The sequence below is a fragment of the Prionailurus viverrinus genome, chromosome B1, assembly GCF_022837055.1.
Source record: "Prionailurus viverrinus isolate Anna chromosome B1, UM_Priviv_1.0, whole genome shotgun sequence".
Taxonomy (NCBI): domain Eukaryota; kingdom Metazoa; phylum Chordata; class Mammalia; order Carnivora; family Felidae; genus Prionailurus; species Prionailurus viverrinus.
In genome coordinates, this window is record NC_062564.1 from 119,612,077 (window position 1) to 119,624,799 (window position 12,723).

The 12,723-nt window shown below is 35.7% G+C and overlaps 1 protein-coding gene across 5 annotated transcripts in view; it reads left to right on the forward strand.

The window, feature by feature from the left end:
- The window catches only part of CENPE (centromere protein E), an 81,149-nt gene that overhangs the window by 35,215 nt on the left and 33,211 nt on the right, over positions 1-12,723 (forward strand). For 3 of the 5 annotated variants that reach the window (XM_047857067.1, XM_047857070.1, XM_047857071.1), the window contains exons 25-32: positions 3,662-3,865; positions 5,757-5,915; positions 7,879-8,169; positions 8,290-8,448; positions 9,637-9,960; positions 11,494-11,784; positions 11,948-12,106; positions 12,320-12,607. In XM_047857067.1, the coding sequence (XP_047713023.1) occupies positions 3,662-3,865; positions 5,757-5,915; positions 7,879-8,169; positions 8,290-8,448; positions 9,637-9,960; positions 11,494-11,784; positions 11,948-12,106; positions 12,320-12,607 (1,875 nt within the window). The remainder of the gene's footprint in view (positions 1-3,661; positions 3,866-5,756; positions 5,916-7,878; positions 8,170-8,289; positions 8,449-9,636; positions 9,961-11,493; positions 11,785-11,947; positions 12,107-12,319; positions 12,608-12,723) is intronic. The other 2 variants (XM_047857068.1, XM_047857069.1) reach the window with 1 other exon arrangement.

Genomic DNA, 12,723 nt, shown 5'->3' on the forward strand with positions numbered 1-12,723 from the left:
AGCATAACCCTAATGTGTTTGAAATAACTTCAGATATAACTGCTTACAGTCAATTTGGAAAAAAAAGGGCAAAAATTAGTTCAGACTTTGAGGTGACATTTCCTGAGCCTCGATGTATTTTAAAATCTTTAAAAACCCCTCTGAATTCTAAGAATGTAAGAAAGATTGCTTATTATTATGTCTAAAATACTTGTTTTATGTCAGATTTTGTATATTAAACTTGCTTAGAGTTCTGTAAAATCAATGTTTATGTTGTAGTTTTGCCTGTTTCTAGGGCTTGTGCTATAATTGTACTATTAGGTGCTTAAATCTCACCTTGATTTATTCTAGGTAGTGTGGTTCATTTTGTCCTGATACCTTAGGAGTTAACTGGTTATTTAATTATATACAAGAAGGGCTAGGAGATGCTAATGATAATTTTTTTTTTAAGGGGAGGTATATTAGTCTACTAGACTGCCACCACAGAATAGCATAGACTGGGTAGCTAAAACTTTTAACAGAAATTTACTTTCTCCCATTTGTGGAGGCTAAAAGTCCAAGACTAAGGTGCTAGAAACTTTGGTTTGTGGTAAGTCTTCTCTTCTCTGTATGCAGATGGCACCTTCCTTCTGTGTCTTCTCATGGCCTTTCTCCTATTCTTGAGCTGAGAAAGAGAGCACTAGTGTTTCTTTCTCTTCTTAAAAGGACACCAGTTCTACGGGATTAGGGCCTCAGTTGTTTGTTTGTTTTTTATGTTTATTTATTTTGAGAGAGGGAGGGAGAGACAGAGCATGAGCAGGGGAGGGGCAGACAGAGAAGGAAACACAGAATCCAAAGCAGGCTCCAGGCTCTGAGCTGTTAGCACAGAGCCCTATGTGGGACTTGAACCCACGAGCTATGAGATCATGACCTGAGCTGAAGTTAGATGCTTAACTGACTGAGCCAACCAGGCGCCCCAGGGCCTAAGTTTTATAACCTCATTTAACCTTAATAAACCTCCTTAAAGGCTTTATCTTCACATACAGTCACATTGGAGGTTAGGGCTTCAACATAGGAATTTGGGGACAACACATTTGAATCCGTAACAGGGGATTGCCTATAGTTTTATACAATGGATTCATTTACTATACATTTCTACTCTCAGAAATGCCTTTGATATATATTATCAACAGAATTTTTTATACTGTCTTTCATTCTTATTGCACTACTATTTAAACCAGACTATTTACAACTAGGAATTGAAAACATTCATCAATAAGAGACTGGTGAAATAATCTTTCATACATTCATAGCTCAGAATAGTATACACATATATATATACATATATACATAAAACTGGGTTTTATACAGTTACATAATTTTTTAAACTACATTTTGTATACAAGAAAAATCACCAGATTGGACATATTACTAAATAAAAAAAAATACTACTTCAGAATAATTCAGTAAGCCCCAACTTCTGTAAATAAATATTTGTATAGATTTATATACTATCACTCTATATAATGAGCTTTTTTTCCCCATTTACCCCAGGGTACAGTATTCTTGCCTTGGAAAAGCTTTCCCTCTCTCTCTGTATGCTTCAGTTCTCTCCTAGGAAAGCATTTTTGTTTTATATCTTATGTTCTCAGCTTCTCTATAGTTTGGATTAACCAAATGGGCCAAAGGCATTTGACCTTGATTTGAAATTTATAACTTTTATTTTCATTAGAGGAAGACTTTTTTGAAAAGATTTTTAAAAATAAGATACAACAATCAATACCTGCTTTTAGACAAATGCAAATCTGTAATCATGTGGCCCCATGAGAAGGGGCAATAGCAGAGGAGTGAGGGAAAGGGAGAGTTGTATTTACTGGAGAGTTATATTTAGCTGCTCTGTGTTCCTAAGTTCATGCTGGAATCATCTATGTTGATAAAAAGGTCTGACTGGGGCTCTTTTGTTTCTTGGGGTTTCTCAAATATGGGATGGAAGGCTAAGATCAGCTTCTTCTGTTATCGTGTTCATGTTAGAATCCCATGTGGACCCCTCTGTTCAATTGGACCCCAGAGGGCTGCATTAGTAGGTCTATAATGAATCCCCTTCGAGTGCCCACTTTCAATCTTGCTTCATATTTCTCTCTCTAGAAATGCAGCTTCTCTCATGTGTTCCAACAGAAATTTAAAACAATGATTAGTAAGCTTATCTCAAAGCACACAATTCTTTTTCTTTATTTAATAATAAGATCTGTGGTAGCTGAAATACTTGCTAGGTTGAATTCCATTCTGAAATGTACCTTGGGTATTATTACATAGTTTGTCTCAGCCTGCTCTGTTTTTGTGTACATTCCTATACTTAGGGTGTACAGATGCAAGATTCTGAATTAGGGTATCTGACAAGCTAGTCCCAATGACTATGTATTCCTTACCTTAATTTCTCATATAGTTAGCTCTGTGGTTACCATTGTCAGAAACTCATGCATGTTACCAACAATAAAAAAAATAGTTAAGTAAAATAGGTTCTGTCCATACCCACTCTAGAATATTGAGCAACTACTAAAAGTTATAGTTTGAAGATGATGTGACAGCATGGGAAAAATGCCTGTGATCTAAGTGGGGAAAAGCAAAAGCAAAAATGAATAATTCTGTATGTGTGTGTGTGTATAGATGTGTGTGCGTGTGTGTGTGTGTGTGTGTATATATATATATATATATATATATATATATATATATATATATATAAATGATAATTACTATGTTCAAATATATTTTTTCATGGACAAACTCTGAAAGGAAATATTCTAGAATTTTTTTTTTGGACATATTCTGGAAATCTAATAGTGGGTTCTGTGAAGCTGGTGACATGGGTAATTTTTTTCTCTTCATTTTTCAATTTTTTTTTAATTGTAGATTATTATAAAACTTTTAAAACATATGTGGCCAATATGGAGCTGTATTTATTTCCTGGTCATATAAGGTTATATAGTGATACCCTCATTTCATACCAGTGATTGTAATGTCAGTCTTTGTCTCCCTTTATCAAAGGGTACACATATTAAGTTACGTTTGCTTAAGATCTATTTATGGATAAATCAATGTGTATAACATGCTTTTCTTAACCAATATATGAAAGTATATATTTTGAAAAGGTGGTTTATACTATTAGAATATGAAATCTGTTTCTTGCAAGATTAATTTGTCCTCTCATTTGATGAAACTCCAGCCTTTTGGGAGTATGACTGCTTCCGAAAATTATCATTTGTTGGGAGTGGAAGATATGGAGTCATTTCCAGATTTTGATGGAAAGAAAGTGGTAGAGTTCAAGGTCGCTTACTCTTTCATAAAATTAAGTTAACCTATCATCATACATGAAAATAATTATTAATTATCCATAACTGTCCAGGTAGTTCTTAGCCATGAACAAGAGTATGTACAAGGACACAGAGTCTGAAGCCAGACCTCTTAGATTCAAAACCTGAGTGACCTTGGGCAAGTGACCTGTCATCCTCTCTGGAATTCAAGTTTCTTGTCTGTCAAATGAAAATAATACCAGTACCTACCTTATTAGGTTATAGTTAAGATTAAATGTGTCAAAATACGAAAATAGTGCCTGGTAAGTAATAAGTAATACTAGCTTTGGCAATTTTTATTATTATTCAAATTGTTATTAACTGAGAAATTCTTCTTTAATCTATTCATATTTTAGATGGCTGACACAGATAAAAAACAGAATTTGAAAGCCAAAAATACTCAAGCACTGATTGCAAATGTTGAAGATAATGAGCTAACTGAGCGACAGAGAAAGATATTTTCTTTAATACAGGAGAAAAATGAACTGCAACAAATGTTAGAGAGTATTACAGCAGAAAAGGAACAATTGAAGACTGACCTAAGGGAAAATATTGAAATGGTAAGATGTAGCACTGTACATTTAACAATATGTTTTTGTCTTTGCATGTTTTTGGTTTTTATAATTGTACTGAGGCATAATTTACATGCAGTAAATGTATCTGATACAAGCGCACAGTCTGATGACTTTTGACAAATGTCTCTACCTATATTCCCTCCACCCCAGTCAAGGTACAAGGTGTTTCCTTGTACACCTTGTGCAAGATGTGCAAGATGTACAAGATGTGCAAGGTTCTCTCACATCTCATCCCAGTCAGTCCTACTCTTACTCTCTACCACATATAGTCACCATCCTGATGTTTTTTCACCTCAGATCACTTTTTCTCTTCTAGAACTTCATACAAATAGAATCATATAGCATGTACTCTTTTGTGCCTTTTTTACACTCCTTTTTCAGTGCTGGATACACTCCATGTATGAATAGGCCACACAATTTGTTTAGCCTTTCTCCTATTGATGGAAATTTGAGTTATCTCTACTATTTAGCTATTGTGAGTGAAGCTGTTATAAACATTCTTACATAAATCTTTTTATGATCATTTTTTTTTTAATTTCTCTAGGGTAAGTATCTAAATGGAATAGCTGAGTCATTCAGCTATTCCAGCTATTCAGCTAAATGGAATAGCTGAGTCATATGAGAATAAATTCTCATATACTTAACTTAATGAGAATTCACTAGACTGATTTCCAAAGTAGTGGTACCATTTCACATTCCCATCAGCGAATTGAGAGAAGTCTGATGGCTCCACATCTTCATCAATGGTTCACATTACTGGTGTTTTTAATTTTAGCCATTCAATTGGGTATGTACTTCATTGTTTTAATTTGCCTTTCCCTAATGACTAAGAACATTGATCATCTTTTCATATGCTTGTTGGCCATTGCATATCTTTCTATAAATTATGTTCTCTCAGTGATATGTTATAGGTTTTAGTATACATGTCTTGTCCATATTTTGTTAAATCTTTTTCCTAAATGTTTCTCTTTTATTAATTTTGTCTTAATTTTTAAACTTCATTTTTAATTATTTGTTAATGTTTGCTGTATTGCCATATCTATTTTAGTTTTGTTTCTTCATTTAGGGTTAATATAGTATATATAGATTGAAATTAACATTTTTAGAAGTTTGCTGTGGGTTGTAGGAGAACCTGAACTTTTGTGTAATTTTCCATATTTCTTGGGATTGTCTGGTCAAAAGAGCTGAGTATAAATAAGAATGCAGATAAAAATCATGGTCTCAAGCTTGTAATGTTTTTGTGGCCATGATACTTGAGAATGCCACTGTATAAGCTTATAACTAGGATTAGCCCAAGTCATGCTAGCAAAGGATGGCTGCCATTTTGAACTTGGCTGTTAACTGGTGCACCAAACCAAAGCCATTCATTCTAGCATTTGAAAAGCCTGTAACTGTAGTCTCAGAGTCAGTCCATGAAAGCTTAGAAACAGTCTCCTTTGGTTTAAGGCTAGAAAATGAGCCAACCTCTCAAGATAGAATACTAAATCTAGTTCTAATTCTCATGATAAGAATATAAGTAGAGCAATAAAGAAAACGTGTAAAGAGTGTCTGACAGGCTCAGTCAGTGGAACCCTGATCCCAGGGTTGTGATTCCAACCCCTACTTTGGCATGGAGCCTACTTGAAAGAAAGAAAGAAAGAAAGAAAGAAAGAAAGAAAGAAAGAAAGAAAGAAAAAGAAACAGCATAAAAAAACATATGCTTGACATCCTATATGATTAAATTAAAGACTGACTTTCTAAGATAGTTTTTTCCAATAGAGTTTGCATAATTTCTTCATTTTTAGGCTGAGGTAAATGCTGATTTTTACTTGATTTGATTTTATAAAAATAAGCTAATATTATTTATTTTAATCTCCACTTTAAAAAAAAAATCTAGATGATTGAAAACCAAGAAGAATTAAGAATTCTTGGAGGTGAACTTAAAAGGCAACAAGAGATAATTACACAAGAAAAGAACAATACCATGAAGAAAGAGGAAGAGCTTTCTAGGACCTGTGAGAAATTAGCAGAAGTTGAAGAAAAGCTAAAGGAAAAGGTGAATCTTTAAAGTTACCTTCCTGGCCATATTAGATTTCCGATTGAACTTTTTTTTTTTTTTAAGTTTATTTTTTTATTTTGAGAGACAGCACACAAGCAGGGAAGGGGCAGAATAGAGGGGAGAGAGAGAATCCCAAGAAGGCTCAGCACTGAGCCCGATGCAGGGACTTGAACCCACAAACCGTGAGATCATGACCTGAGCTGAAATCAAGAGTAAGACCTTCAACCAACTGAGCCACCCAGCCACCCCTAAACTTCTTCTTTTTTTTTTTTTTTTTTAATAAATTTTGATGGCAGTAGAGCTGAATTCTAGAAATAACATGTATCTCCCAAATGAGCAGATTTTAATGCTAATATCATAGACAGTTTCAACTCACACCTAGATCTTAACCAACATCCTTTGTGAGGATATATTATCCTTGAGTCTTCAGATGAGAGAGAAAGCCTTAATTCATCTAAACTAATCATGGAATATATTCATTCATAAGAAACTTATTGGGAAGTACCATAGGCCAGGTGTTGTTCTGGGTGCTTGAGATACATTAATCAATAACACAAAGATTCTGCCTTTATAAAAATATGGTAGTCATTCTCTAAAATATAAGATATGTGACTGTTACCATCTCTTAGATGTTTACAATTTCCTGAGTCACTTCTTTTATAGAAGTAAGGTGCTGTTGTACTATTTGTATAAGAGATGAGAATCTAGTAATAATTGTACTGCCCAAGTAATTCTAAAATTCGCCCACTGAGATCTTTCTATTTTTCTAAGGCCTATGCCACATACATTATAAATAATATATTGTGATTTCCATTGTATTTCTGTGGAGTGTTTTTTTTTCCTATGTATTCTCTTAATTCTCCTCCTTTTCACAATAACCCAATTAATTTGCTAGAACCTGATGTCTGTTTCATATTCACCCTAAAGAAGTGAAATTTATAGACTTATGTAAAAGTTAATGCCTCAGTGTCTTTATGGGCCACCTGTAAGGACCTTTTTCAAAATAAAAACAGATGATCCAAAAAGGTTTTAAGAGATGAGGAATTGGGGCGCCTGGGTGGCGCAGTCGGTTAAGCGTCCGACTTCAGCCAGGTCACGATCTCGCGGTCCAGGAGTTCGAGCCCCGCGTCAGGCTCTGGGCTGATGGCTCAGAGCCTGGAGCCTGTTTCCAATTCTGTGTCTCCCTCTCTCTCTGCCCCTCCCCTGTTCATGCTCTGTCTCTCTCTGTCCCAAAAATAAATAAACGTTGGGAAAAAAAAAAAAATTAAAAAAAAAAAAAAGAGATGAGGAATTATAGTTATTTGGCAGGTATACCTGCATATTTAGTCTCTTTTCAAGTTTTTCTCATTTTCACTTTACCTCTTTGATTAACCTCGTGACCATATATTAGTTTCCTAGAACTTCTGTATCAAATTACCATAAACTTGGTGGCTAAAAAGCAACAGAAATTTCTTGTCACATTTCTGGATCCTAGAAGTCCAAAATCAAGTTTCTGGTAATACCATGCTCCTCCTGAAGGCTCTAGGGAAGAATCTTTTCCTTCCTCTAACTATCCTTAGCTCCCAGCTCCCTTGGTGTCCAAGGCTTATAGCTGTATCAGTCTTAACTCTGCCTCCATCTTCACAGGAGTTTCTCTATGTCTCTGTGTGTCCTTTTTTGCCTCTTATAAGGACACTGTCATTGCATTTAGGGCCCACCCTAATCCAGTAGAATTTCTTTTCATACTTTAATTATATCTGCAAAAACCGTATTTCCAAATAAGGTCATATTCTGAAATTCTGAATATACTTGAATTTTGGGTAGGACACTATTCAACCCACTATAGACACTGTGCCTAGAAGGTTACTCTACTTTCAAAGCTGTTTACTATAATAATCATTTTGGTTTGGCAAAATATCTTTTACATAAGAATTTTAAGGGAACATAAGCAAAATGATAATTAAAAATTTTATTTCTCAAGAGCCAACAACTACAAGAAAAACAGCTAAAGCTTCTTAGTGTACAAGAAGAGATGAGTGAGATGCAGAAAAAGATGAGTGAAATGGAGAATGTAAAGAATGGATTAAGAAGCCAAGAATTAACATTGGAACATATGGAAATAGAGAGGCTAGAATTGGCTCAGAAGCTCCATGAAAATTATGAGGAACTGAAATCCATAACCAAGGAAAGAAATGATCTAAAAGAATTACAGGAATCATTTGACATAGAGAGAGAGAAACTTCAAGATTACATAAGAGAACTCGAAGTTACGGTAAGTTATACCCTTTTCTTTCATCTAGTAAATGTGTCTTTAAAACCGAGCCAGTTGGAGAAGGGAGAGGCAATGTTGATGCTTGTTATAATATTCTTTAAATTCCACTTGCTAATTAAGGGTCTAGAAACAAAAGAAGAACTAAAAATTGCTCACGTGCATCTCAAAGAACAACAAGAAACTATTGATGAACTAAGAAGAAACATTTCTGAGAAGACAGCTCAAATGATAAATATTCAGAATGACTTAGAAAAATCCAATACTGAATTACAAGAAAAGGTTTGTCTCTTCTTTCTCTCTTTTGCCCCTTCTTTTTTGTTTTTTTTTTGGGGGGGGGAGGGGGTGTTTGTTTTGGTTTGGTTTTTGGTTTTTTGGTTTCGGGTTTTTTTGTTTTTTTTTTTTTTTTTTTTGAAGGAAAAATGAGCAGTTAAGTAGTGACTGTTACAGCTCATTTATTGGGTAGTATTTGTTGAGTTTCTAATGTGTCAGGCAAGGTCTTGGGTTATAGAAATAAAATGGGAACAAGCTGAACAAAATTTCTGTGACCATAGAGCTTATTTTGTAGTGGAAAGAGTTAATTGGTAAATAAACAAGCAAATGAAAAAGATAATTTGAGATAATGGCAAATGCTATAGAGAAAATGAAACACTGGGATAACTGAACCAACATATGTTAAAGGCCACTATGGGGGCGCCTGGGTGGCGCAGTCGGTTAAGCGTCCGACTTCAGCCAGGTCACGATCTCGCGGTCCGTGAGTTCGAGCCCCGCGTCGGGCTCTGGGCTGATGGCTCAGAGCCTGGAGCCTGTTTCCGATTCTGTGTCTCCCTCTCTCTCTGCCCCTCCCCCGTTCATGCTCTGTCTCTCTCTGTCCCAAAAATAAATTAAAAAAAAAAAAAAAAAAAAAAAAAAAAAGGCCACTATGTACCAGCCATTGAAACTGTGGATATGAGTAAGACACTCTTCTCTCCCCCTAATTTGGGCATATACAATAATCCTTCAATTCCAGCAGGACAAACGCAGAAATATGATATGCAAAGTTAATGGAACCACTAATGACCATAGGAAATGGTCTGTACATATAAAAGAGTATGAGAAGTGGCATGGGAGGTCATCTGAGAATTAAGGACCATTCATTTATTGAGATAAAATCTCAGTAAAAACAATGTTTTTTCTCCTATAGCCTTTGAGAACTAGTATAAAAATGAAGACGTGTGCAACTGGCTGAATTAACGGTGTTAGTTAGGTATAAGAATTGATTCACTTTGGATGTAAGCTGGAAACAAAGAAAGTTACGGCAGAATGTGACTAGCAGAAAGGCCATGGATAGCTTTAGTAGGAATCAAGAGAAAATGAATAAATTGTGAGTTTGTGATCCACGATAGGCCATAGGATCAAGATAACTTTTATTTCTAGGGACAGTATTCTCATCTTTAAAAAATTTTAAAAATTTATAATAATGCTCTCCAGATAGTAACCTTGGTATTCCATGCATATTACAAGATCCCAGTGCTTCATGAGGAACAGGAACTACTGCCTAATGTGAAAGAAGTCAGTAGTACTCAGGAAACAGGGGATGAACTGGAACTATTAAGGAAACAATCCAAAACCAAGGATTCAATGACCCCTGCATGCATAGAAATGGAAAAGCTTGGGTTGACTGAAAAACTTCCAGAAAGTCATGATGAAATAAAATCTCTAACTGATGAAAGAGACAACCTTAGAATGAGAAAAGAAGCAGTTCGGGCTGGACAAGACCAGTTGAAAGAAGACATTAGAGAAACTTTGGCTAAAGTAAGTTTCGTCCTTTCCTTCCATTTAACAAGTGTTTTGTAAGAATCAAGTCTTTGGGAAAGGAAGCACTTGTGTTATAGTTAAAATGTTACTGCAGTGTTTTCTTTAAATGTCTCAATTATGAAGTGGTTGGAAACAGAACTAAAAATTGCTCATAAATACTAAAAAAACTATTGAAATTGAGAGAAGATGTTTTAGAGAAGACAGCTGTCTTCTTAAATATTTAAAATGATTTAGAAAAAGCAATGCTAAATTATAAGAAAGGATAAAGCCAGAAAAACTATTTTCTTTCCTTCTTTAAATCTATTCCTGTAGCATCTCATAAAGCACTTCCTCAATACCTGAGACAAATCTGAGAATCACCTATCCCAATTTCCTTTCCTCACACTCACTTTATAATCCAAGCACCAAACCTTGTTGATTTTAAGGTGTGTGTGTGTGTGTGTGTGTGTGTGTGTGTGTGTGTGTGTGTATGAGAGAGAGAGAAAGAAAGGGAGAGAGAAATCTTCTCTCTTTCTCTCCTCATTGCCAACACTAATCCAAGCCACCATTATTTCTGTCCCTGGCTTTCTGTAGTAGCCTCTTACTGGTCTCCCAGTATTCATTTCTATACTTCTCTAATTCATTCCTCATTCTGAACCCAAGCAATCCTTTGTTCTTAAAACCTTTTAATAGGGGCACCTGGATGGCACAGTCAGTTAAGCATCCGACTCTTGATCTCAGCTCAGGTCATGATCTCACGGTTTGTGAGTTCAAGCCCTGCATCGGGCTCTGCACTGAGGGAGCAGAGCCTGCTTAGGATTCTGTCTCTCCTTCTCTCTGACCCAGCTCTCTCTCTCACTCTCTCTCTTTCAAAATAAATAAATAGAATAAAATAAAAATAAAATAAAATAAAATAAACTTTTAATAACCTATCTCTACTCTTGAACCAAAGACCAGAATCCTTCACGTGGCCTATGAGGCCTTGGATCGCAGACCTTGCTGGTCTCCAGCCTTATTTCTGCTCATCTTACCCCTGTTCATCATGCTCCAGCATTGTGCTTCCTCATCTCATGGCTTTTGGGTGTTCTGGTCTCCCTGCCTGCAGCATTTCCCTACTGCCTTGCCCACCTACTGCTGTCATCCTTCATGTCTCAACCGAAGCTTTCTATCCCTCAGGAAGCCCTTCCTAACCACTCAGGGTTGGTTAGGTTGCCACATAACCCTGCAAGAACCCAGCACCCCTGTTTGGTAAGATTTGGCATAATGTCTATCTTTCCCTCTGAAGTGTAAATCTCAAAAAGGCAAGGATCATATAAGTCTCATTTACCAATTTATCTCTAACCTCTGGTAGGATACTGACAGCACACTGAGCCCTCAGGAAAGAAGTGTTCAGTACCTGAGTGATGACGAGTGGGAGAGTGGAAAGAATGCTCTGTAATGAGCCACTGAGTCCTGACTTACTTGTTTTAGAAACTGTCCTGATATCTTTTCTCTGAAAGTAAAATAAAGTATCTTTGGATGTCAATTCTCTTGTTGTTCTATTCTTTTAAGATCCGAGAGGCTCAAGACAAACAAGAACGGTCCTTCAATATGGAAGAAAAAGATGGCGCACCTGAGAAAATGATGAGCGAGATGGAGCAACTGAAGGAGCAGCTCAAAGCCACAGAGTCAGCCCTGCAAAGAATGGACGTGGAAAAGCTCGAGATGTCCGAGAGGCTTCAGGAAAGTTGTGATGAGCTGAAATGTATAACTAAGGAGAGAGACAACATACAAAGGCTGCAAGAAGTTCTTCAGTCCGAAAGCAACCAGCTCAAAGAAAACATGAGGGAAATCATAGCTAAGGTAAGTTTCATCCATCCCCCATGTGCTTTTTTTTTTTTTTTTTTTTTTTTTTTTTTTACTTTTGTAAGCAGATATTTTTGTAAAAACTAAACCTTTGGAAAAAAGAGAGTATAGTGGTTATAATGTTTCTGTAAATTTCTTAACATCTCCTCTAATAATGAAGCACCTGGAAACTGAAGAGGAACTGAAAGTTGCTCATCATCACATGAAAGAACAGGAGGAAACTATTGAGAAGCTAAGAGTGAATCTTTCTGAGACGGAAAATGAGCTGTCCAGCCTTCAAAAAGAATTAGAAATAACTAATGATGAATTACAGAAAAAGGTAAATTGGGGGTGAAGGAAGTGTAGGAAAAAAACCTGAGGGAGCTAGCTAACTGAATTACAGAAACTGTTTTTGCATACTAAATTGTTATGGAGGACATTGTGAGTTCTTTTCATTCAAAAACTAAAACGTATTATATGTACACACACACATATATATAAGCATGATTTGTGTGTATGTATATTTTAGCTATTAACTTATTATTATTTTAAGATCCAAGAGCTTCATGCGAAACAGGAACAATTTATTACCACCAAAGAAATCAGTGAGACTCAGGAGAACATGAGTGCACTGGAGCAATTAAAGGAACAACTCAAAGTCAAAGATTCATCACTACAAAGTGTAGAAAGCGAGAGGCTCCAGTTGACCGAGAAACTTAAGGAAAGTCAAGATAAAATAAAAATTATAATTAAGGAAAGAGATGAACTGAAAAGGATGCAGGAGGCCCTTCAAATGGAGAGAGACCAACTCAAAAAAAACATTAAAGAAATTGTAACTGAAGTAAGTTTCCTTATTCTAATGATTTTTTAGGTATGAAATAGTGGTAAAGTGGTTAACAGTGATATTCATTATTGCTTTATTAATTTCTATCCAATCATAAAGGGACTGAAAATCAA